This window comes from Strongylocentrotus purpuratus, unplaced genomic scaffold (assembly GCF_000002235.5).
Source record: "Strongylocentrotus purpuratus isolate Spur 01 unplaced genomic scaffold, Spur_5.0 spur5_scaffold_5, whole genome shotgun sequence".
Lineage (NCBI taxonomy): Eukaryota > Metazoa > Echinodermata > Echinoidea > Camarodonta > Strongylocentrotidae > Strongylocentrotus > Strongylocentrotus purpuratus.
The window spans coordinates 44,797,415-44,824,951 of NW_022145611.1; the positions used below are offsets into that span (position 1 = coordinate 44,797,415).

General features: G+C 34.2%; 2 protein-coding genes across 5 annotated transcripts; one reads left to right on the forward strand and one right to left on the reverse strand.

Annotated features, from left to right (window-relative positions):
• Positions 1-1,562: 1,562 nt before the first annotated feature.
• On the reverse strand, positions 1,563-16,753 carry LOC580525 (alpha-soluble NSF attachment protein). Its single transcript, XM_780577.5, has 8 exons — positions 16,409-16,753; positions 12,266-12,345; positions 10,404-10,520; positions 9,490-9,670; positions 8,663-8,810; positions 6,979-7,089; positions 6,105-6,155; positions 1,563-5,376 (listed from the first exon to the last, which is right to left on the reverse strand). The coding sequence occupies exons 1-8, from the start codon at positions 16,498-16,500 to the stop codon at positions 5,278-5,280; spliced, it is 879 nt and encodes a 292-aa protein (XP_785670.2). The 5' UTR covers positions 16,501-16,753; the 3' UTR covers positions 1,563-5,277.
• A 42-nt stretch (positions 16,754-16,795) lies between these two features.
• Positions 16,796-27,527, forward strand: LOC100887923 (cation channel sperm-associated protein 1). Of its 4 annotated transcripts, none has more exons than XM_030999084.1 (13): positions 16,796-16,909; positions 17,892-18,168; positions 18,980-19,221; positions 19,776-19,889; positions 20,474-20,612; positions 21,519-21,610; positions 22,025-22,174; positions 23,714-23,777; positions 24,012-24,096; positions 24,524-24,590; positions 25,288-25,363; positions 25,781-25,895; positions 26,481-27,527. In XM_030999084.1, the coding sequence occupies exons 2-13, from the start codon at positions 17,906-17,908 to the stop codon at positions 26,496-26,498; spliced, it is 1,425 nt and encodes a 474-aa protein (XP_030854944.1). In that variant the 5' UTR covers positions 16,796-16,909; positions 17,892-17,905; the 3' UTR covers positions 26,499-27,527. The 4 variants fall into 4 exon arrangements, 3 of the variants coding, with proteins under 3 accessions (XP_030854944.1, XP_030854941.1, XP_030854943.1); XM_030999081.1 differs by having other exon boundaries at positions 16,876-17,159; XM_030999083.1 differs by having other exon boundaries at positions 16,876-17,131.
• The last annotated feature ends 10 nt before the right edge of the window (positions 27,528-27,537 follow it).

Sequence of the window (27,537 nt, forward strand, 5' to 3'; positions counted from 1 at the left end):
GATAATTATTTGAGGCCTTTGGTAGACATATAATAGTTATACCTGTAAAATTATAATTACATTTTTGTTTTCCTTCATGTCATCCATTTATAAAGTCAATGCCTTCATGGACCAACCAAAACCATAATAAAAATAGATTCTGTAAGAGCGGAAAATAATAAGAGGATTATCAATCGACTGAACAAAGCTCTATCCTCACTTAACATTTTGTTTCCTCAATCATAACATGAATTTTCTGGACCATATTATGAAGGAAATGGTGTTCACTAGAAATCTGTTGAAGAGAGTTTTTCCCATAATATTGTACATTGTATATCAAGGAGATAGTTCAATGAATCCAAATGTACTTGATTTGCTCTTATTCTACGGGAGGTTGGATTATATTTAATTCTTTTTATCAAGTAACCAGTTTCACCTTGTGCATTTGAGACCTTTGCTTTCAGAGCTATAAATTCTACTGCTGAATAGATGTAGAAAGCAAACAAATATGTGTATACCATTTCATTTTTCACACAATAAGATCACATCCCACCCCCCCCCCCCCCCAGGCATTTTAAGATCAATGTATTCACTTTTGACCACATTCATTTGCATGTGAAAATGTTAAAAACAAGAGAGATTAGAGATTGCATATAATGCTAGTTCTTGTTAAAGGTATCTAAAATTGTAAGATTTTGATTTTTTGTTTGTTTTTTGTACGGTATCTGAGCTAATAGTCCAACTGCATAAATTGTGAAGGAGAACTATTTATTGTATGGAAGCACAGTTGTGTTAACATATTCATAAGTTACAACTACATTAGTATCATGCTGACATTGCACTTCCTTTAGTTGAAAACGGTAAAATAATTTATTGGAGTGAGGTATTTTTAATTATTTTTAGTAACTTTGAACATACTTTTCTGAGACTAAAGCTTCAAAATTTGAATTGATTTACACTTCCATTCTTTACAAAGAAAGGCCATAAATTCAATCTGATTATTTGTTATTAAATCAGAACACTTTAATGATAGGTCTGCTATACAGGATGGCCCAGAATGCAACACCTTGGAGCAGTCATGTGATTCTCAACCGTAGTTATCAAGACAGCTGATTGTACGGGAAGCCATCTATTTCTCGCTGCTTCAAGCAGGACTACATTGTACACTAGCAAAAGGGGCAAACTATGAAAACAAATCAAAACTCCTTACCAAAAATTGATGTTCTTGGTTTCATTTCATTTGGAAAATAATTTTCAACCCAAGAAAAAAACAAGAAACATTGTGTTGATTATGTTGAGGCTGCAGGTGTTGTGTTCTGTTTGGGCCACCCTATAATTCAACTGTCAAATGTAATTGGAGTATAACATTTCAGATTGCACTGCAGTTAAATGACTGAAGACAGGCAAAAAGAATATACTCCGAGGGTCAGATGATGTTTCTTTTTATTTTGGAATTGAGACAAATTAGCTTCTGCTACTGTATCATATGCTGAAATTAAGAATTTTTAACAATGTTGAATCTGCTTCTATACATAAAAAAGAGTATTGTACAGTATATAAATAAAGAGATTAAAAAAGCAATATAAATTGACTGCATTCGTTCATGAATTTATTGATGTATTAATTGTGACTACAATATGTAATACATGACATTTTAGGATTCATGTTTCAATACAAGACAAGTTTCATTTCAATTAACTTCACTGATAAATGTAAAAGTAGCACAGAAATATAGCTTAATTCTGATCGAGGAACAAAGAGGGTTGACTTTTTTTCCATTCTAATTGCACAGTTTAACCCATACATTAGTTATTAGAAGACATCTTTGAATTAATGAACAATCAAAAAATCTTTTCAATTCAGTTGAAATTGAAATCTTGAGGTTTTGTCATCTAATGAGATAGTGCGACACAGGTCTGATTAGTTCAATAATGAGAGATTAATCTTCTTAAAGCCATCTACAACTCTTTTTTAATCATTTCACCTAATAAGTATATACAGTTATATTTGTACTTATATTTGTACACTTTCTTATAAAATTGACAGGTAACATATATGATGGACCATAATACATGCTCAAAACTTGCACTTTACAATTCAAATAACACCTGGAATGAATGAAGAGCTATATATATTTATAGATTCTTAAACACAGTAATTCTCCTACAGGTAAAAAGATTAACAAGTTATCCAAATAACTCAATTTTTAGTACACATAGTTCTAACAAAAAATATAAGGGGGGGGGGGGCAAGGGCAATTTTCATTCATGTGTAATTTAGTCTTCTTTTTTTTATACTCTTTTTGTTCTCCAATATCTGAAAAGGAGGTCAATAGGGATGTTACACTAAATCCAAATCCCCAAAGATCATGTAAAGGAATATCAAGTCAGGATTTAAAAATACAGGTATTTCACTATACCTGTTGTATAAACTACTAAGTACTTCTCAGAGTAAGTGTTATGCCAAGATTTCTTTTTACCTTTAAACTTGACAGATGTTGTATCCTTATATAGTTCTACCAGGCTGGCAACTTTAATTTTACAATAGGCTTCATGTGAAGTTAAGTTGAAAATAATGAACAACGATTTGCTTAAAATAATGGAGTTAATATTACCTATGTTCGGATAGCTTCTGAAAATGTATCAATTTGTTAGCTTTTGCTCTCATTCCATATAATTTATGATAGAATGTATAATTTGATAAGAAAAATTGATATCTTATCCTCTTTATTCAGATGTCATAACATTCTGGATTTATGGTCTAGCTTTTAACCAAGTGAGCTTTAGATAACAGACTGCAGATTAGAGCAACAGAGTCACAAATTGTTTTGCCTTGCAAAATTTCTGCAAATCTGACCCCATTTTTACCTATCTAACACTGCATACCATTTGTTGACTCACTGCACTGTGTATTACAAGCTCACTATTTATAATCATAATATACTGGATACACAATTGGCAACCAATTGAAAGGGATTCCAAGTAACCTTCCAAATGTACAGAGATGTATAAAATGCTAAATTCAGACAACTAATTCTAAACAGCTTGCTAATCAATACAATTAGGAACAAAATAAATAACAAAGCACATATCACACCTACACCCAAATACATGCAGATAAATTCATGAAATTTACTGACATAATCTTTTACAAGAAATAAACCCTAAATAAAGAGTCTTCAAAATTAATTAACTTATGAATACAAATATATAATTGTTGCTTTTATATAAAAGCTCTAATGTTCATGAGATCAATTTGTCACTTGTCTACTCATTATACATCCAAAGTGCACCTCAGCAAGGATAATTCAGATCTCTAGATGGAGCAAGAACTAATTAATTACTTCTAACCCTTCCACTTTGATATGCTGACTCTATACCCAGAATGATCTGACTGCAAATTAGCACGACCAATTGGCAGTCTGATTTTCATTTCTCAAACTTTTTTTGATTCGTTTGTCTAATTTTTCTGCTTCTATTGAAAGTAAGTTATTTTTTGAGTGGACTTGCCCTTTAATATCTACAGGTGCATTTATTTAACAGTAAAATAAAGAAAAGGTCCATTACGTAACACATAAGAGTACTATACTTTTGATAATAATACCGGTAATAATATTGGATATTTGTATAGCGCACATATCCACCATGCATGGTGCTCAAAGCACTTCAACTATTACCCCGGCTCTGCTAGGCAGCCGATTTCGGCGCTCACAGCATTCAAGGAATTCCTTCCTACCGGTACCCATTTAACACCTGGGTGGAGAATGGCAAATGTAGATTAATATCTTGTCAAAGGACATTAGAGCCGTGGCGGGACTCGAACTGCAGTCCCTGTGATCCAAAGTCCAATGACTTATCCACTAGACCACAACACCTCTACTTAATGGCTGCTAGGTCAAAATCACCATAGTGCCTAGAAACATAGTATTAGGCAAGTTAAAAATTCACTGTATTATCATTATTTTATCAACATGAACAAATCTTAGTAAAAGCATTGGCAAAGCATATTTTCTTCACTGTTTGCGATGGAAAATTAAAAGAAATGATCTCACTTGGTTAAAACTGGATATTTCTATAATTAACTATAAAGAAGAAAGACGGTCATAATAGAACTTCTGATGTACATGTAATTGCAAAAGGGTTCTTTCATCATGAGTAGTCTAACTACAAGAGAAGACATCAATGCACATTTAATGTATACTACCATGCTTATAAACTTAGTCCTACTCCTAGGACAAAATATACATTAAATCAATATGCATGGATATATCTAACTAATCTATTTTTGACAATAAAAGGCATTACAAGAATGTATGTCTTGGACCATGAAAACAATGTTGGCAAGACTTTCAGTATACATATCTTACCCTTGATAAGAATCAATCAATAAACAGTACATTTTACTTATATCCAGTTGTCCAATTCCTTCTTAATAGATTTACCGAGTAGAAGTGAAAATCATTCTTTGATCATATAGTTTCATTTAACAATACAAGTAAGAATACTGAAGAGCTTATTGAATTTGACATACATCAAAATACCATTAAATGAAGCTACATATATTTAGAAAACACCGAAATCACTTGCATCATATGTATTGTCTTTCAATACCTTCGTCATGAAACGATTCATTTAATCCTAATGATAGTAAAGGTAAAAATGTGTCAAGGAAAGACAAACCATCATCCCCCCCCCCCCCCCACCACTTCTTTATTTGCTACTTGATTTGCTCTACATCACATTTATTTTCTCACTATTTATTATACTATTCTACATTGGTGTCTCTTCATTGCTTTTTTCAAACTAACCTCTTTTCATCAGAGGTATTTAAAAGGAAAAACAGGGTACTTGTAAAGGATTTTTAAAAAAGGTTTGGTTTTCAATACATTTATATACAGATGTAAATAATTATATCTGATTGATACACGTCTGTAAAAACCCAATTACACACATTCACTACCTTACTAACTACCTTTACCTTTGTAATAACTATTTGGCAGAGACATACAAACTATAGAGGGTAGCTTGGGGATGAAGCAGGGGAGGCAGGTAAACAAATAAACCAAAATCATCTGAACTCCCCTCGTTTCATCTTCAAGACATACAAAAAATGATGTGATTAACTGTTTATGTCCATACAAACACTTGGCATAATATTTGTTGTAATATATATATTTAATATATACATACATACACATAGAGAGAACAGAAGTGACTGATTGCAGCAAACAAACTTCAATTGTACATGCATGGTTAATATGATGTGTTATTTGCCTCAGACTATTGATTGTAAGATGATTCACCGTAGGTCAGGATCACTGCTAATGCTCTTCTTAATCCTCAATAAAATAGTAGTAAGCCATTGATCCAAACGAGAGATAGAATCATACTCCTTCACCTGTAATACAATACAACAAATAAGAAATATACTCATAAATGTAAAGTAACTCAAACATGAACTTTTAATGCTAAAAAAAACAAGACAGACATTTTTATTACTGAATTTATGAATCCCGCTAGTAGTTGGATGATAGGTAGATAAATGATATTTTATTGCATCTTTCATGAATGGCAGTTTCACAACTGAATTGCACATGAATTACATGAATCGGATATATAAATTGTAAAAAAACTTACAGAACAATTAGTTAAATATTATTTAAACGTGTCATGTTACTACTGCCTATGACTCCCACTTTTCATTAGGGCCCCATCTAATGAAAAATTCTGCCTAATCCAAATCACACTTGACTTGAGTGATGAACTAGAATACCAGGGTCCTATCTAATGACAAATTCTTCCTATTCCAAATCACACTTAACTTGAGTGATGTACTAGAGTATCTATCTATCTATCTATCTATGTCCTAAAGCTTGGAGGCTGTTGGGAGCAACAATGAAATGAACCTTGAGACACAGGTTCTCCATTACTACCTGTCCTAAGCTACTCTGTTCCCTGCTCAAATTTCTTCTCTTTTCTTTTTTCTTATTTAGTATGCTTTAGTGTTAACATGGTCATACTCAAGTAAGGGTGAATTTGAAAAGCATTATACTCTAGTTCCTCCAAGTCCTTGAAACTGCTCTATGAACTGATCTACAGCAGGTAACACATGAAAGCACAACTTACAGCTTCGGTATAGGCATCTTCATTCTGATCTTCTAAAGCTCCAATTAATTTCTATAGAGAAAACAACAAAAACAAAAACATCAACATGACAATGATATTAGCATTACAGTCTTCTGTTGCTCCAATTAGTTTCTACAGAGAGAAAAGGAAACCAACTACATCACCAAGTTAGCATTATCATGGTCTTCTAATTTTCTGATTACTTCCTAGATCAAAGTTCAGAAATGAGTCACAGTCTACAGACATGACCACCACTCAGTTATATTGGTCATCATTGTAAACATGTTGCTTATGACTTGCTAATATAACAGACACTGCGAATCCTGATGCTTCTTTCAATGAAACATGGACTAATTGACTCAAAGGTAAGAACAAATGATCCTTAACTTTAGGACCATGACTGGTATGAGCATACCGGTACTATATTCTTCTACATTTTTCTTCTTAAGGTGGGACTGGTGGGAATGTCCCTTAGTTCAAAGTTTTTGTTATAATAGAAGTTATCTATCAGTGTAAAATAAAAATCAATCTTTGCTTCTCTGTGTTGGTATGTGGTTATTTCAACACTCACACATAGCAATCATCAACATCTAAGAGTAGAATATGAAGAGTTACAATATATAACATATTAGGGATTCCTTTGTCGTTTTTCTAAAAAAGTGATCACGTTTCCCAATTTGTGTAACTCACCTTAAATAGGATTTAACCCAATAGCTGGGTTATAACAAGGCTATTCAAATAAATTTCAGCCTAGAATTGTATAAAAGATAACTTACTCGACCTTCATCTAAAATTTCTCAAAGGAGATTGCATTACTAAGACATTGATAGTGGGCCACAACATGTAGTGTGAACCAACTGAGATATGGACTCACCTGTAAAAGTTTATATTCCCTGCTATCTGCAAACGTAGCAAAGGAGTCATTATATCTCTGTAATGCTAACTGTGCATTCTGAAGGTCTATGCAAAGATGACACAATGCCGCCTGAAATAGAAAGATACATAAATTATATCATACACAAATAAAAACAGACAATCATTTATCAATACTTTCTGAATTTCTCTCATGCTACTCTACAAGAGTACCTGATAGGCAAGATGGCTAAGTGTAGGACTAGAGCAATGGTCTTGGAACCTGGAAGTCCCTGGTTTAAAAAAGGCCCCTGTTAGGACATAAAGCTACATCTATAAGTTCAACTTGTTCGGATATAGATGCATGTGCTCAATTTCTAATCAGTCTGGTAAAGTAAGGCCATCACATCAACGATTGGATTTTGCATTTTCCAGTCAAATTACAATATATGGTCACAGGTAGGGCTGTGTGAAAAAACAAAACAAACAAACATCAGTCTCTTGCACTATAAAAAAAAAAGAGAGTATAAATTACACCAATTTCTATTAAAGTACGGTATACAACTATAAACCTCAAAATCAGAACTATAAACCACAAAATCAGAACTATAAACCACAAAATCAGAACTATAAACCACAAAATCAGAACTATAAACCTCAAAATCAGAACTATAAACCACAAAATCAGAACTATAAACCACAAAATCAGAACTATAAACCACAAAATCAGAACTATAAACCACAAAATCAGAACTATAAACCTCAAAATCAGAACTATAAACCTCAAAATCAGAACTATAAACCTCAAAATCAGAACTATAAACCACAAAATCAGAACTATAAACCACAAAATCAGAACTATAAACCACAAAATCAGAACTATAAACCTCAAAATCAGAACTATAAACCACAAAATCAGAACTATAAACCACAAAATCAGAACTATAAACCTCAAAATCAGAACTATAAACCACAAAAAGTTGCAAGGTGTGATATTCAGTTTAATAGAGCTCAATACAGATGTATTTGGACTCGGTCAGGATGGTCAAATTTTCTTTTTCAGTATTTCCTTAAAGAGTATACTTTCTTCCATGTGATTTCAAACTTGACATCACAAAATAAGATAAAAGTGATATTTTGGAAGTGTTTTGTAAACCTATACTTTTCAGATTTTGAGCTGGTTTGAGTTCCTTTTCATGCATACATGCAGCTACTAGTTTTATTTTGATCTCCATGATATTTTAAAAAGAGTAAGCTGTTACATGGTTACTGAGATGAAATTACAGAACAGGATGTGCTTAATTAGTGTGCCATGTTATAGGACAATCTGTCTATTCCGTCACAGACATTTCAATAGAGGTTTAAACCTTGTTCCACCTTGCACAATACCGTAGGAGTCAGAGTGCTGGAAACCAACACAAATCAACTTTAAATGCCTTTTCTCTGAAATAATATTCTTTGGGAAGAGGAATATTCTTAGTTGGATGAGTAACATATCATGTTAAAGCTGAGAATCTCCATTTTCAGAAAGAGACATTAACTAAATGGTATTTTCTGGTGATTTTTTGGTAGTTCTGTGGTACCGGGTCACATTCGGTACAATTCATTGAAACACAGTGGATTGATGACATTCATACACTTCAGTGCATAGTCCATACAAAAAACAAAACTGGGGGAAATGAAGAAAAGATAACCAAAGTACTGACCTTGAAGAAATGATCCTTTGCGCTATACTTGAGAAGAGAATTGTCCATAGCTGATGAAGCTACTTCTTCATAGATCTGGCATGCCTTGGAATAGTTCATTTGTTGAGCTGAATACATGGCTACCTTCAACAGACATTTATTAGCAGAGCTTTCCAAACAAATAAGAAGAAAAAAAGAAGAAAAAAAGAAGAAAAAAAGAAGAAAAAAAAAATGAATTTCTGATAGTTAAAATCATTGTATAGCACTAACGAAATGATGATCAGAGAACTCAAAACCACCAAAGAGGTAACAAACTCCACAACACATGTGTCTTTATCTGGTAAGTAAGTTCTACAGACAAGAACTACAATCATGTCAAACACATTGGATTTTGGTGATTTCTTGGTATTTGTAAGCTAATGAATCATAATAATCTTTCTTCTTTGTAATATAAAAGGGGGTAGCTCCACATGACGTGAGCAAATAGACTACTGGTATTCAGAATTTATATTTTATTCAACCTTTGAGTCATTTTTCTCATCATAACCTTGCCTCCAAATAGAATGACCTCTAATTCTCTGGCCTTCCTATGACCCTTGTTGTTCATTTTTTCTTTTAGGACACATAGCTGCATAGTATTGGTATAGTAGAGTCCTATTATATCCAGTGGAGAGATTGCCCTATCTTAAAATCTCAGTGGGGCTTTTCAATACAAGGAATTATTACAATTATTATTTTGTTTTTAACGAGATGACAATGTTCTCATTCTAACCAATTGAGGAAAAGCAAGAGTGTGATTGAAAATGCTGCATGTCACATAATGAATATAGTCTTAGCATATGTCTAACCTGTTAGAGTCCTCTCCTTTGTAGAAGTCAGCAGCTTTCTCATAGTTCTCAATAGCTTTATCCAGTTCAATCAGTTCATTCTCATAGATCTCAGCTATGCTGATGTAATGCTTTGCAGCCATTGTAAACTTGCCTTTGTCTGTGTAAATTTCTATTGCCTGCTGCAAAGAAGATATAGCCTCTGTAGAAATATATATGGTAGAAAAATAAAACAACAAAGATGGATTCATAATGGATTTAATCATTTTTCTTAACCGAAGAAAAATACACACATCATGATTTTGAAATAAAAGATAAGATATTTGGATGTATGATGGGTACGAGCAAGTAGAAGCATAATATGTCAACCTTCTTTGGTTGTGTTAATTGGAATGTGCAAAAACTTGTTGGAAATACTAATGGGCGGGACTGAAATAAAAGGTTTGTTGGATGACCAATGGACATATTACGTTTTGTCAAGGTATTCTAAAAGTTAAGCCCATCATTTGATTTTTTGAAAGTTTGGAGAATGGCCTTCCATCTTTTCAATCTGGTCATCTATATGATTTGGAGTATCTTTATCTTGTTTTTTCTTTGCTTCCGTCATAAAAATTTAGGGACCTTGACATAGCTTTTGGACACATTCATACATTGCCCATGCGCACGCCGTTGTACACTGGAGGTATGTAAGTCTCATCATCATCATCATCATCATCATCATAAACATCACCATCATCATCATCATAAACATCATCATCATCTCATCACCATCATCATCACCACCACCACCACCACCACCACCACCACCACCACCACCACCATCATCATCATCACCACCACCATCATCATCATCATCATCATTTTTATCATCAACATCATCATCAATTTGATGATGATTATAATTATTATTGAAATATTATGAGGCTATATCTTACTTTTAGGATCGACTTTCTTGTAGCAGCTGCCTGCATCTACATAGCTTGTGGCTGCTTCATGCTTACTGTCCAGACTAATAGAAACGGTGGCTGCTCGACAAAATGCATCACCAGCCTCTGAATAGGAACAATGAAAAAATATTGATGTGGAATTAAGAGACACACATGTAGTAAGAGGAAGTGACAAGGGTATCTAATGGTAAACAATTTGAATATCTTATATTTCGAAAAAAGTGAATAATTACTTTTTGTCTTGACAAGTTTGTAAGACCAATGACAGTATGATGAATCTATATGTAAGTACACATACTTATGTCAAGGAATTAAGTTTCAAATTCATATTCATAAGCAGTGTGCATGAAGCTAATCAGTAACATGATTAGTAAAATGCAATATTATACTCTAAATGACAGATAATATTGGCTATCCAATATGATCTACAATGTACATGTACGCCCTACTAGAACAATTAACCACCTGGAGAGAAATTATGTTACACAAAGGGGATACAAATCAGTATGTTAAGCTTCTGCCCAAAATGAAGGCCTGGCATAACAACACATATATTACCCTTCCAATTAATTTTCCTGTCACTGTTAACTTCTGTTAACATGTAGAAAGATGATTTACATGTACAGGCATGAATGAGATGTTCATGCCTATCTGTACATTTTACTGTAAGAGTTTTGTAAGAGGGAATGGATAATTACAATGAAAAGAAATGTAGTAAATTGAAAAAACATCAACAACAAAATCTCCATTTAGGACCACAATATTTCCATTCTGATATAGCAAATTGAATATTATTATTATTATTATTTCAATGGCTTTCAAAGGGCCAGTTCTCCTCTCCCTCCCCATTCCCCCTCATTGCAAAATCGAAGAATAAAATTGAATTACCCAAAATCAAGTTAATTGTGAACTGTTAATATTCCTTGAATCATAAAGGCTAATATGAAACCAAAAATAGAAATATCTCAATCATGTGTCTTACATGTGTCGTAAAAGGACTCCTAATGGCCTAGCCTTTGGTATAAACGTCAAATTAACCAGCTATAAATAACCCATTAATATAATTATTCTTTCTAAAATGATCTTGTAAAATTAATTTGAATTGATTAAAAAGTATGATTCATCTGAACATACCACAATTCAAAGATTGACAATTAGCTCTTCGATGGATTAATCATTGTACATGTTAGTTTTCGGGGGCTATGGGATAGGAAGAGTGCAAGTATAAATTATCTTCTCGTTAAAGAACACTACTGATTAACTTTTTCTGAGTTTTACAGTCTGCTTCTACATGTATCTCAACAATGCAATCAACAATACTGCCCTCTATGATCCTGCTGACCCTAATCCTCATTCCATATCAAACATTTCTGGATTTGTAATATCCCGATCAAATTTGTCCACAAATTAAAACAATGCTATATAATACCTCTGGAAGGTAGAGCAGGGTTCACGCTCATATGGAACAATAATATTCTATCCAAATCAAAAAACTAACTCAACCATAAACACCCTTTTCCACAAAGCTACTATCTTAGGTAAATTCTCAATACCATTATTTTTTCCCCATAATTATTGTCTTTATCATTATTATTATTATTATTATTAATAATATTATTATTATCATTATTATTATTATTAATCACCATTATTTTGAACTATAATTACCATTCATTATCATATCATCCTCATGAATATTACCATTACCATTAATTGAATTATTATTAATTACCTCAACAGCATGGTTGTTGATGTTGTTGTTGCTGCTGTATATAGACTACTGTAGTTATGGTGTCTCCATTTTACAAACAGTTTTATGTCAATGATAGAACTGATCAATAACCACTTACCTTGCCATTTTTTTGCCATCTTAAACATGTTAGCAGCCCTCTGATATAGCTCACATGCTTCCTCTTGTTTCTGTGGCCCTCTGAAAACATACAATAACATTTCCAATTGAATATTTGATAAAACTAACAAAATGAGCCCAATGCACAAAAATACTTAAAAGTTGAGTGTGAACAACCCTGTCAGTACACAGTAGTATTAAAGGAGCTCCTGTATTCAAAGCTGTGTATAGGTTACATGTATGACCATAGTGTTAACCAATATTTTATATCTTGTTACTTGGTTGATGATATTCCAATCTACCGTACTCCTTGTGAATTTTAATTGGAGGTCAATCACTTATTGACAAAACAATGAATGATAGTCAGACAGCATTACTATTTATATTGTTGAGTAAAATCCAATATCACCTTGCCTCTGAGCTGCATAAAAGGGAAATGAAATTCTGAATTTTTTGAAAATAAAAATCGACCCAATAGTAGTTTTATGCACAGGAGAAAAAAATATATCAAATACCGCTACATGTAACATACATGTAGAACCCCATTTCTCAATCCGCACTTAAAAAAAAAAATCTTAACAAGATACTACAAAGTACAAACCAATTACTTACATTAGTTATATACTTTGTCTTTTCATGTGTTTTTTTGTATTTGTAAGTTTATAGCATCATGAAGGCTACCAATTCATATACCGGTAATCAAATTAGTATTTAGATCTCCCATTATTTATCAATACAATAATATGCCTGACATGACAGAAACACATACTCAATTTCACCCCATCTCTTTATACCAATCAGGATGTGCCCAGATGTGGCCTTTAAATACAGTGTATACCGGTACTTTAATAAACGCTATTTTTACATTAGGGCAATTCCACGGTAACGGAAGGACACTCAGACAAGATTTTTGAACTTCAGGTTCATACTAAAAGAAATGTTTTATTAGTATGTATTAAACTATGGGGAACAAAATGTGTTTCAGTCAAGTGGAAAGCTTCATCAACTTCACAAAGTTTGGATAAACACTAATTAACTGGAAAAACCATGTCCATTTTTATGTCCTTCCGTTACCGAGATAATTAATATGCACATTCTTAAACTACTTAACTATAATGACAATTTTTTGGGGGAGAATTAAAGGCACTTATATAGGTATTATATCTGTACTGTTTCACATCTTATACTAATAAAACAGTTCTTTAAGTATGAACCTGAAGTTCAAAAATCTTGTCTGAGTGTCCTTCCGTTACCGTGGAATTGCCCATTTATACATGTTTCTTGATTTTCTTGAAAAGAAAGAACAAATAATTAATAAACATGAAATTTAATCTTATTCATATTTCTTCTAAACTTTTGTTGAACATAGCGAACATTTGTGTATTTTTTATGTTGATATTTAGTTCCTTGGTTTGCCAATTGTACAATGGCACATGTATGCAAGCTTATCATGCATACCTCTGTTATTGACATTTACAGCTAATAGTACACCATGCCCACAGTGGGCAAAGGTGAATTAGACAGTTCACAATAAAGATAAAACAACTGATATACAAGTTTAAAACCTTTGGATTACAGATCTAAATATGTACACTCCTAAACTAATAGGTAATAGTCAGTCACCATGGAAACAAAACTGCTGTCCACTATTTCACATAGAGCCTACATGTAGCCTGACTTATGGATCCTGCTAAGTATCGTCGTAGAAGTAGAAGTAGATGTACAATGTAGTTTGATACATCAGGTGGGTAGATCTATCAAACCAACTTTGATTTTATACAAATTATTCATGTTTGCAAGTGCATTAATGAATAAGCATTTGCATGGAGCCTAGCTGGCCTGGAGGTTACGTCACCAGCGGATAATGAATGAGACTTCTCAAGTTCTCATTAAATGAGCAACAAACCCGATCAGAATGCCAAGAGTCACAGAGTCATAGAGGCTGTTTCTTGTGTTTTTGAATGCAATCTTAACTGTACATGTACGTGCATCTCAAGTTAAAAATCAGATGAGTGTTTTGGAGGACCAACCAACCAAGTACCAAGTACCATCAATGTCCTTGCCATATGAAAATTGACCTACAGGCTACATTCTATGTCTTAATCTTAGTGCATTTGTATAGATATTTCATGACTTTGTAATACCCACAAGCCATGTGTGTGGCCTGTGGACAGGATGGTTACCAAGATAATTGATTTCAAACAGTAATTTGATGAATTTTACAGGCAATATTTCATGAATCTTATAAGACTCATCTGCATGTTGGGCAATATAAATTCAATATAAATGATGTTGACAAATCTTCATGATAGTTAGTGCTCATCTTATTTGATGCATATTTTTTGTATACACTGTATATTTATCCAAAGGCAAAAAATAATATTTTGGTTCAATGTCCAAACACACGTTCACACACAAAAATCAGACATGCATTATCACTTCTCATCTACATGTACATGTACATGTAGATGCTGAACAGGCGTTGCTGAGTATTACCATAGAAGTACATGTAGAAGTAGAAGTTCTCTTTTTAAGTTTTAGAAGTGGTTATCCCTTTACTCAGGGCTTTTTTTTATTACTTTTTACTCAACATCCCCCCCCCCCCCCCTTCGAGCCAATTTCTTTTTTTTTACTCAGGCTTATTTCACGAAGCTGACTCTACCATGTCTAGAGTCTACTCTAGATCTACATGTACATCTCTAACTAAAGCCTCGGTCACAAATACGATTGCAAACTGCTACGAACTCCATACAAACGATTTTCAGACCATTTCGTAAGATCTTCTTAAAAAGGCTGTACGAAACCATTTGTAGACCATTGAATACCTTGAATACCTTGAATACCAAAGCTTCTGGAAGAAAACCGTCTCCAGCTGCCAAGCTTCCAGGTCTAACTTCAAGGGGGGGGGGGATGTCCCAGCTTCCGGGTCTTGCACCATAGTCATTTTACATCTGTATCTTGCTTGCTGGGTCATATCAGGATTGTCATAACTGGAGTGTCAACTGGGAGAAGGGTGAATGATATTGCTCCTCCTTCCAGTGTTCCTTCTTCCAGTGTTTGTCAAGTCTGGCTTTAAAGCTGTTTACCGAGGTTGCAGATACTACCATTCATATGGTCTCGTCCAAGATTTTTTCGACTTTGTACAAAGGTTAATTGTAATAACACCATAAGAACCATGCAAGATCTTCGTACATTTCGAAGGGTCGAGAGACAATTCTAGAACTAGAAGCCTATATTCTTACGAAGATCGCAAGAACACCCTAAGTAGTTCATTAAAGGGCTCTTAATATAGTCTTAGTCTTACGGCATTCATCTTAAGATAGCCTTACCAACAGAGATTCGTATGGCCTTCGTACGAACAACTCCTGGTGTACGAACAACTCCTTGTGTATGTAAAGCATTCGAAAGGTGCTCACAAGGTGTACTGTAAGTACAAAAATTATGCAGGGCTTTTTTTGCAACCCTAAAAATTATCAAAAAAAATCATAAGATCTTTTTAAGAATGACTACTAGAGAATGCTGCCAGTTTCACGTACGACCATCTTGCGAGAACAAAAACTTGTAAGTCTGACAATAAGAATTAAGAGGAATTACTCAAGGCATTCTTACGAGAAATAAAAAGAAAAATCAAAAGGTGTTAGAGTCTAGGTCTAACATTGTCATTAGGCCTAGTAGTAGACTCCATAAGCATGTCAGATGTGAGAAACTATGCCCCATCTACAAATTTGTGACCGTACTCCGTAGCTTTAGCCAATTAAGTATTAGAGTCTAGTAGATCTACGTAGACGTTATGTCAAACGAGTACCGGTATAGATTCTAGGGCCTAGTCTACATTACTCGCTAGAAATAGAATCCAACATTGGAATCGAAATTCAAAGTCTAACCGTTAGATCTAGTACTAATAGATTCTTAATAGTCTAGCCTAGGATCTCTCTACAGAGTACAAGGTCTAGATCTACAAATTAAAAGGTTATCCTATACTTTAGTGTGTTTTATTATTTTGGGACGTCACTGTCAACTTGATTCGATCTATTTTTAAGCTTTAGTTATTTAGACCTTATTAGATCTAGATCCCTAACAACAGTTAGACTAATACTAATAGATCTAATTGTTGTTGAACAAAATGAATCACAAATCAACTCACCCAAACATAGAACCAAAAAATCCCTGCGAAGACTTCAGCTTCTTGTCAGCATCAGCCATGAATTGTTTCCCTTTGACTTCGTTATCCGCCATTCTGTAATTTTGTGTTCAATAAGTACAGTAGAATAAGAGGTACTTGGTCTATCAAGCTACAAATTGTACGTGTAACGTGTGATGTGGATATGATCGATGATGTCATTGAATGTGGTGGCCCTGTTGCGATATTTCTTCCTCACCCTGGCCCTGCACTGCTGAAGCTGAACCTAATTGCATTGCACACTGTACGCAGTACACGTTGATCTCTCTCGCTCTCTCCTCTCCTCTCCTAGCTGTGCACCCGCGGCCGGCCGGATGCGGAAGCACATCGAGCTCCGAGCCAGCATGACATGATAAAGGCAAAGGGTAAAGGTCACTGATGGACCGCGCCGCGCGCGCGCGATATTCGATTTGTTTTTATAAACAGCTGATATTATGAGCCAGCTGCTCTGCTGAGCTCGACAAGGTAAAATTTTCACACGCACTACACGTGATTAAGTCAAGCGGAAAAACAATAAGCTTTGAAAGTGGCTCCACATGTCAGAATCAGACAAACACAAATGTATGGTGATGCATGGATTTCTAACTCAGCGAAATCACTTTCTGTAAAACTAAAGGCTGATGTCGATGTGTTATGTGATGGGCCCTTCTTTGTTGATCATGTACCGGCCTCTGCACTGAAGTTCTGGTGAATTAACAAATTACTGTCAAGACTAGTAAGTGGTGCATGAGCGTGATCCTGAAACTGAGAGAGAGATTATGAAAGAGTGAGGGGTTGATCCAGTCGGAAAGAGAGGTGTGAGAGCAGGAGCCAAGTAGCGATAGCTTTGTGAAGCATTCACCCTTCGTTTTCGTGTTGGAGTATCTCCCAGCGTCTTGGCCAGTGAGTTATGAGGTTGTCTCTGAGAGGAGTGTAGGCACTCACCCACCGCGTGGATGATTGTTTCTTAATTACTGTTTCGTGTCAATTTTCTTATCTTTTTTGGATTATTATTCCTTAAAACAAAGCAGTGGCAGATCCAGCCCCCCCCCCCCCCCCCCCCTCTTTGGAAAAAAAACATGTTATTTTTACCTTTTTTTGGGGGGGGGGGGTGCAAATTTTTAAATTTTCAAGGGGAGAAAAAAAATATGTGCTCTCCCCCCCCCCCCCCCCCCCCCTCCCCCGCACTGAGCAAATTTTCGGCCGGCGCGGTTTTCAAATTTTTGGGAGCAAAAAAAAAAAAAAAGACGTTGGGCCCCCCCTAAGAAATCCTGGATCCGCGCCTTTATGTATTTTGGACAATGTTCAGTCATGCTTCTACACTGTAAGTTCTAGGTTAGTCAAGAACAACATTGTTTATGATGCATTTATTTGTAATCTGTTCATATTGAAGTAAAATTAAACAAAACATTTTGTACACTGTATTGTAAGGATGCAGGATAATTTAACCCTTAATCAATCATTTTAGAGGATTATTTGCTGATGAGAACAGACCTGATCAATATGGCTTCAGAAGATGACCTCCAGAAAAGCAATTCTGCCACCTATCTGATGTCTCTATCTTATCAACGCAATGTAATGCGTAACCATCGTAAGAAGGCTGCTGCTGCTCATCCTGTATCAAGATTAGCAGCAAGGAGACAGACCATGCTTGGACCTCAGAGTATTGTACTACCAGCCCATCTTCAACATCTACAGGGAGAAGATAACTCAGAGAGCAAGTTAGATGAAACAACGCTTAAGAGGTTAGCTTCAACGCAGACACTAAACAAACTCAAAACAAATTTAAGGAAGTTTACTAATTCTTTATAATGTGAGCATATTGTAATTATATATAGAAAGTTTCACTTGATTTTATTAAATAGTTTAAGAGCTTTAATCATGGCTTGGTACTTACATGTATAGACAATAGATTTATGGCCAGGTCTGCGAAATTTGTCCTGTATGCTATGATACCCATTTTCATTCATTTTAATTTAATTTTTTTTTCTTAATGTGACTATAATGTGACTAATTTATTATGTTTATTAATCTACAATGGCCACACAGCAATTTGATCAATAGTCTACATGTAGATGTTGCTTCATATCGTCCCATACCATACCTGGTATCATCTTTATCTTTATCTGTTTCTCTCAGCCCAGTCATTGTTGTGTAAATCATTACTACATGGGAATAAATGATTCTATGAATTGAAATTTGAGCAATCCAACAGTTGCAGTGATTGTTAAAATCCTGATAACCATGAGTATGTCATCTTTCAAACTTTTTTTATTTTTTATTCAACTCCAAAAGTTGCTCAAGTCCTATATTAAATTTGTAATCCCTATCTGTTACAACAAGTTGCATTCATTTTTTTACTTGTGTTTTTTGTATTTACATTTGATTTGATTTGATTTGATTTATTGGTTTCTGCATCTTTTTTTTTTTATCATACATTTTCAGGAACATTCTTGTTTAATTTTATAAGAAGCTCCTGATCGAGTATATTTTCTGTTTCATTTTATTTTCCGTAGACTATTTTTCAAATGTGAGCATTGTTTGTCTTGTTCCCAGATTAGATTCCATGCGTAGTGCACATGCCTATCAAGCTCATGATATCAACAAACATGAGGATGAAGAAGAGGAGGAACTTGAGGTGAGGAGAAACAAGATTCTTGGAGATGCAGGATTCTTACGACATCAGCTCTATGATTTGACAGAATCTCCTCTCTTTACTGGGTTCATCCTCTGTGTTATTTTGTTCAATGCTTTTATGCTGTGTGCTCTCACATTCAGTGTAATTAAAGTTAGAGCAGGTTAGTCATTACAAGGTTCTATTGGTTTTGGTGGTATTATCTCATTCAGAGGCTGTTCGAAGTTTCTCATAGTTCATGAATAACTCCCATTTTCCAGCCTATATGTTTTTTAAAGGGGGAAGTCCACCCTGATATTGAGTTGTTTCTGTAATAAAAGTTTGAGAAATATCTGCCAAATTAAAGAAAAATTAAAATAAAAGTGTACAGTTACAATGTGAAATAGACAAAAGGCGAAATTACAATTCTATGACATACAAGTGTAGATTTCAATCACTTCTGCCATTTACTTTGTACTGAAAATTACAATTGTTTTGGTTGTTGATAAAGAAATTGATCTGTTATGTAAAACCTAAATGCAATAATTTCAAATTGTGTGTATGTATAATTATATATTTTCTTTAAATAAATAAGAAATTTATAAAAGTTTACCACAGATCAAATGGGAGAGGTAATTGAAAGTTATGTCACAGAACTGCCATCTCTCAGTATGAGGATGGGAGATTTGGCCAAAGGACCATTGTTAAACCATTACCATTCTATTGTATTTTTTACAGAATGGCATTTCAAGCTTATTGACTACATCCTTCTTGTCATCTATTTCATGGAGTGTGCTATTAAGATCTATGTTTGGCGTTGGGACTTCTTCAAAGAAATGTGGAACATTATGGGTGAGATTCATTCGTACTAAAACATTTATCGAAAAACTACACACTGTATGGTATCCGCGCTCGCAAAAAAAAACTTTTTACATGTAAATCAATGGGGATCTCAACTAAATTTAACTCTGCATCTTTGTCATTAACTATCACCCGTTACCCGGGGCTATGGGCATAGTTTGGTTCTTTGCGGGCATGGCTAAAATCACGAATCCATTTTCGACCATTCAGATGTAGATTAATTCAATATACTAAAGAGAGGTATATAAAAGTATATATATCCACAAACTTCATATCACTGATAAATAATTCACTCAGTGTATGGGATATAACAAATATCTTTCTGTATGTTTTTGGACAGTTCTTTTTATAATTTTCTTTATTACCATCTTAAGATCGTATTTCATCATACATTAAGGCCATCCAAGCATGCATTCACTCCATGATCCTTCTGATATACTGCATCAGTGCATGGGGCACAGAAGTGAATGAACATTATTTTCTATTCAACATTGTAGATTCGGAACAACTCAACAAAATTCTTAACTTGGACTGGTTTTGTTATGTTAATTTTAGATGATATGATTTGTCCCCAGACTTTCTGATTGTTATATCTAACGTGGCTGACTTTGGGATTGAGATCTTCTATGGTGGTGAAGTTCAGATTCTTGCCATTCTAAGTATCTTCCGAGCCATGCGAGCATTGAAAGCCCTCAGAGTACTAAAAACAGTCAGGTCAGTTAACATAGAATCCAAGATTAGGACTATCCAGGAAGTTGCTCTATAATGTAAAAACACACCAATGAATCTGAATTGGGCGCGCTTTGTAGGGTGTCATTGTATGACATCACTAAACGATGGATGTGAGTACTTTACACAATCCATATCATGAATGGAAGTGAACATTAGACAATTTGACAAGTTCCTGTATGACTTCATAACACTGTATCCAAAGATGATTATCTTTAAAATGCTCAGGTTTATTCTAATGAATACTTTGTACTGTTGGTAAAATCTAGATTAGACCCATTGTTGAAGATGCCATAAAATGGATGTACCCGTGTGTTAGTTGATATTTAAACTATACCAATCTTGCATGCTCTGCCTGACTGGTATATGGCCAGAGGGAGACATTCACTTTCCTCTCAATGGCCAAGAAATTTCCAACAAAATACGACATTTGTCTTTACATTAGCACATTCCTCAATCAAGTTAAAGATTCCACTTACTTCTACTTACTTCCATTTACAATTTTATTGTACCCCCTCCCCCCTGCCGCGTCATACTTTTGTATGCGGCTCTAACTGCCACATTCCTTGACATATTTCTTTCAAATTTTGTATGGAGGTTTACCTTGGTATAATCTACACACCTACAATTTGTGGTGATGCTGACCCCAGTTTTCCATCTTCTATAGGGTAAAAGGCCATATATTGTTGTGGATGGTTTAGTGTGCGCACTATAGGCCACATTTCTTAAGGGATTTTATTCAAATTTTGAACGAAGGTGTATCTTGGTAGTTGTCATTTCCCTTCAAGTTTTATTTTATTCTAGTTTTATTTTTTCTTAACCTATGTAAGATTTGATTGTACATGTCTGAAGATTATATTTATGCATTGCTTATTCTCAATAATCTCCTAGGTTTCTACGGAGCTTACAGGTGATTATGAATACCTGTCTAGAATCGGTTCAATCTATGGGGGCCATCATCATGCTCATCTCTCTCTTTCTCTGTATCCTTTTTCGTTGAAACTTGCTGTGATTGGTGAGGCTGTGTTCTCAAAATAGTTTTGCACACAAGTATACAAGTTTTCTCTTAACTTTCAATATGCATCTAAAAGAAAAAAAAAGAGACTTTGGTTCAAAAAGAATATGCAATCTTTATATCAAAACTTCAACAATTCTTCTTATTAACCACATTTGAATGTAATATTATATACAGATGCATGAAATGCAATACTCAAATCTAGTATACATAATTCAAGAGCTGCATTAAACCATATCAGACACATCTGCATTAGATGCATGAGTAATCATCAGCTTTATAATAATGTATTTTACTAAATTTCAATTATTACAAAAAATAATAAAAATCATGGCGCCTGCTGGAGCAGTGTGATTATGTTTCCTTGACTGATCATCTTCAGATATATTTGCTGTGATAGGTCGTGGTCTGTATGCTGACATTGACAAAGAGAGATTTGGAAACATTGGATCTGCTGCTCTTACTCTGTTCCAGCTCCTTACATTGGATGATTGGTTCTACATCTACTCAGATGCTGTAGCTAGAGATCCAAGTAGGTCTAGAGTTTAATTGGTTCTACATCTACTCAGATGCTGTAGCTAGAGATCCAAGTAGGTCTAGAGTTTAATTGGTTCTACATCTACTCAGATACTGTAGCTAGAGATCCAAGTAGGTCTAGAGTTTAATTGGTTCTACATCTACTCAGATGCTGTAGCTAGAGATCCAAGTAGGTCTAGAGTTTAATTGGTTCTACATCTACTCAGATGCTGTAGCTAGAGATCCAAGTAGGTCTAGAGTTTAATTGGTTCTACATCTACTCAGATGCTGTAGCTAGAGATCCAAGTAGGTCTAGAGTTTAATTGGTTCTACATCTACTCAGATGCTGTAGCTAGAGATCCAAGTAGGTCTAGAGTTTAATTGGTTCTACAATTAGGTTTATCAATTTAGTTTAGTTCTACATCTCCAGCAGGGGACCATCGAAGCGAAGGCATGCACAGTATCAAAGCCATGGACTTGACTACCTCGACTGATTTAACAAAAGAACAAGACTATAGGCGTAAATAGGCAAATTTGACTGAACGCCCAAAATACAACCAACAACAACATTTAGTTCTACAATTAGGTTTATCTTTTGTTGTTGTTCTATATTTACATAGATGAGATCCAAGTAGGTCACAGTTTAGTTTTTAGACTGTTAAGTGGAATGTGCACTCGATACCTAGCATATACATGCCTGTGATGGATAGTATACAAATAACGCACGTCCCAGAGTGCAATAGCGGTGAATGCAGTACGCGCGAGGTTTCTTTAGATTGGTGCCGCTCTGTGCAACGAGCCGCTTGCGGCGAGTTGACAGTGCGAACCATCTGAAGAAACCGAGCGAACACTGCATTTACGTTTCGCACAACAGGGTCAAGTGCGTTATTTGTTTTATAAAATAGCGACACGAACAGCAACAAACAAAAGTTTAGATCTTAAGTACTGGTATACGAGAGTTCGATCTAGATCTAACTTAGAGTTATGTTGGTTCTAGAAATAAAATGAGGGTCTAAGACCTTGCAGGCTTACCAAAAAGTCCACGGGATTCATTGTTTTATTAAAAATAAAATGCATAGGGTGTCTAGAGACGAGTCTACATCAGACAGCTGAAATTCCTGGCTTCATTATAAAATCCAAAAGTCAAAACAGGCCTAAATCCAAGGCAAAAGTAAAATAAAAATTTGCTTTTTAATAATACCCCGCTGGCCGCTCTAGCTAGCTAGCTAGAGCTAAGCTACGCGTACGTTGCGCTGGGGATCATGGTGGAGCGTACGATATTAGCTACGCGTAGCCTACAATAATTGCAATGCAACTCGAGGGAGCGCGTACTAAACGTACGCGCGCGCACTGGATCTCCATGGTCACGCGTACGCACCGTGCAATATAACTTTTTACTGCGCTTTTTCTGCACTCATTTCTGCAAAATCGTGCTTGCATCAAATTTTTTTCAATGTCATGTGACGCGTATTGACCAATCACGATGGTTAAAATACTAGAGCCATTTTATAATCCTAAATGATGCATATCTCTTTTTATTATCATTTTGTTACAGATAACTTCCACATAATATTCTACCTGATAACCTACATTGCTCTGGAGTATTTCATCTTTCTCAAGTAAGTCAGAGTAATCATTTAATCAGATTTTAAGATTGCATGAAATATGGTTTCAACAAGATAGTTTGTTTTGATCAAAACAAATATTTAGTATTTAATAAGGCATTTCTTGCACATTTGTTGTATTTTTCAAGGAACATAACAATATTGTTACTCCTTTGATCATAGTTTGATTTTGTAGATGTTATTCATGACACTAAGAATGATAATTGTTTTTATTTGTTTGATTTCTAGTTTGTTTGTAGCTGTGTTGGTAGATAACTTTCAACTGACGTTGGATGCAGCCAGTGAAAGAGATGCTCTCAGAAAAGCTGCTTTGGTAGGTCAAGCTCCATATATATGAAAATGTAGATAATCATCATCAATCATCAAACAATGACACTATACCTGTACTCTATTGTTTTACATGTCTTTAACCATGATGAAAGTGATTATCAAGTGCATGATGTAAACAAGTAATGAGCACTCTCTGTGCATATGCTTTAAATACATGTAGATATTTGTTGGTCTCATAAAAATTTAGTTGATATCATTTGAACTAATGAAATAGTACTATGTGAACATAGTGCTGAATGTAATGTATGAGCATAATATTTGAATGAATGTTATAACAAGCACATACATGTATCATTCAACACTGTGAATTAAGTCAAGGGCACATTTGTGTCAAAGAAATGAAGAATCAATCAGAGCAGCTAGGTGCGCATAAATACTCTCATGTAATCATTCTTGATTGTCCTTCTCAGAAAGAAGCTGAAGATGCTCTCTTTGATGATGGTATACACACACATCCACTGGCTCCTAAACCAACATGTTAGTCAGGATCAATCTACAATCCTTCTATCTTTTATTTCTTGCTGGGCATACATTCTTGTTTTCCATTGCTGAAATTCTCAGATTACGTTTATTAAGAGATTAAGATTATTCTAAGATTGCAATTTTAAGTAGGTACCACAAATTGAGCTATTTGCTTAGATGATACAGGGAATCATTGATTTCTGAATCTTGAAACTAGTTTGTTTAATAATGAGATTGTACAAATGATAACTGTACCTCTTTTATCATAATTTGCATTGAATTGCAAACTAAAACACAAATTATGATCAATTTGGGCAATTTTTAGGTCTCTTAAGGTACTTTTGTTTTATAAATGTAATTGAATTATATTATAGTATATTCTTTCCTCTGTGTATTGTAAAGGTCTTATAATCTTGCATAACTATTATTAAAAATGGTTCAAAAGAATAGTATTGGAAGTTTTAAGAAAGATTATCCGGCCTATCATTTAAAGTATGAGAATAGTTTTTTGCTTATTTTATTTACCTTGTTTTGTATGTTCATCTTGCACACATATGTAGACAGATTTTTACAGATGTTATTTCTTGCACAAGATTTCTCTCTGTGTTTGGATTTGTTAAACTGATTTTCATCATAACCTGAAATGTTAGAGAATACTTAGGAGAGAATCAGAACATATGTTATTGATCTATCAACTTTTATTTTCATGCAGTATCTTCACTAAGTAATGCCCATATCAAGATGAAAACCATTGATGATTATTACGATGAGGAGGATTACTCTACTAGGTAAGAAATCATTAAAACATTCCTACTTTTTTTAAAAAATACATATCGTTTATTTTGTTTTGTAAACAATGTGTTTTCATCTGACATGTACAGACAATGTAATAATCTGGAGGCTTCCTATTTTCAAGTGTATACTTTTTGTTGTCCTCCTGTTCAAATATGAATCATTTTGCTTTTCCAGATAAAATTGTTGGTCCTAAAGTACAGATATTTCATGACAATTGAAGGGATGTAATCTTTGATTCAATTTGTATTTAAACAGAGTGTAGATTCCTTCATATTTTAATTGTGATATGTTTTGAAGAATCATTCAGTTGATCTACTTTGGAAGTCTTCTATGGGATGATTTAAATGTAAACAATATGTATTGTATAGCTCTTACTGTTTTTTTCTCTTTTTTTTTCTTATGCTCGACAGTGAGAAGAAATACCTTAGTCACTTCCTACAATTACTGGCTTCCATTGAGCACAATGGACATATCTTACGCAATCAACAAGGAACGTTGGACAAAGTGGTACTCTTGGTTCAAGATGTAAGTCAACTTTGAACTTTATTAATATGGTATTAAAATATATACTTTGTAATTTACAAGAAGATGCATGTATAATATCACTCATGAGCAATGGAATTGCATCTGTTGCATTATTTCATGTTTCATATTTAATCTTTATATCAAATTATGTAGTATGTGTTACAAAATGTTATTAGATAATCCTTAACAAATAATTTTGTGGGGATTTCAAGCTCAATAATAGAGCTTTTGAACAGGGCGGTTCAACTTAGAATTGGTCGTCTATCATTAGTTCCATTTTGCATAGCAATTTGAGATAATTTTACGTTTTTGAAAGCGGTGATTAAATAGTCTAGATTGTAATTTTAAGGAATTACTTTGAGGTACAAAATGTAATATTGATTTGAAAAAAATATCTTTCAATCACAGTTTTCAGACAGATTATTGAGCGTAATAAAGGAGGCAATGAACATTTACAGTTTTCTCAATAAAACTTTATTCTAGCAATCCAATGGAAGGAAAATTGATCTTGTTTTATATCAGTACACAAGAGTAAAATTCAGCAATTAATAAAAGAATAATGGATGTTTCTCTTTTTCTTTTCAGACGGTGGATGATGCATAGATAAATTCCATCTTCTCTTCAGACAGGACTCTTGGGAGAAGACATCATAAGAGTACAGTACTTTGTCTACATTCTTATGAACTGACATGTCTGTGGCCAATTCAGGATATGTACACTACAGACCAACTGGAATCCTCCCATGGACTGAGGGTGGTTCAGAGGATGTTTGATCTGTATCATTGAATACATACCTATTCAACATTGCCCATTGAATACCTATTCAACAGTGCCCATTGAATACAGGTCTATTTAACATTGCCCATTGAATACCTATTCAACAGTGCCCATTGAAGACAGGTCTATTCAACATTGCCCATTGAATACAGGTCTATTCAACATTGCCCATTGCTCTTATTGCTACATACATGATTATGACAAATGATCTGGTGTGAAAAGGAATGATTGCATTATTTTCTGAAATTGAACCACTGACTTTCCGTGATGGAAGATTTTTCTTGAAGAAGAAAAAACGGTGAAAATTCAAATATTTTATAACTTGTTCAGAATTGTTTTCTTTTTTCAGTTCGTTTTTTTTTTTTTTTCCATTTCTCTTTTTGTTTCTTTTGTTATTTGATTTAAAAACTAAATAAAAGCTAACAACATATCTGCCATAATTCATGTGTTGTGTATTTTTGAAGAAAGAGGAATTAAACACTTTAGATAACATAGTTTTAAATTGTAACTAAATCAAAAAATGTCATCCGTATATAGCCCCAAACCCACATCATTTTGCCTGGATCTTTGGTTTTAAACCCCCCAGGTTGATGTATTGTATAACAGGACATTCAGCTTTATACAGAGCTAGAAATGCTTTAAATGTTCAACTAAATAACTATCCATAGAAGGGCACTGCAGCAGAAATACTGTATGACTCCATTTTCAAAGATAACACATTAAACAAAGTCATTGGCACTTGTAGGTTAAAAAACTAAAACGGGAAGAACAACAAAGTGGGTTTTTGCCATATAAATCGGTCATGTTTACATTTAACATTTTGTAAATGCTGTTCATCATAAAATGCTATTGAACAATATTTCAA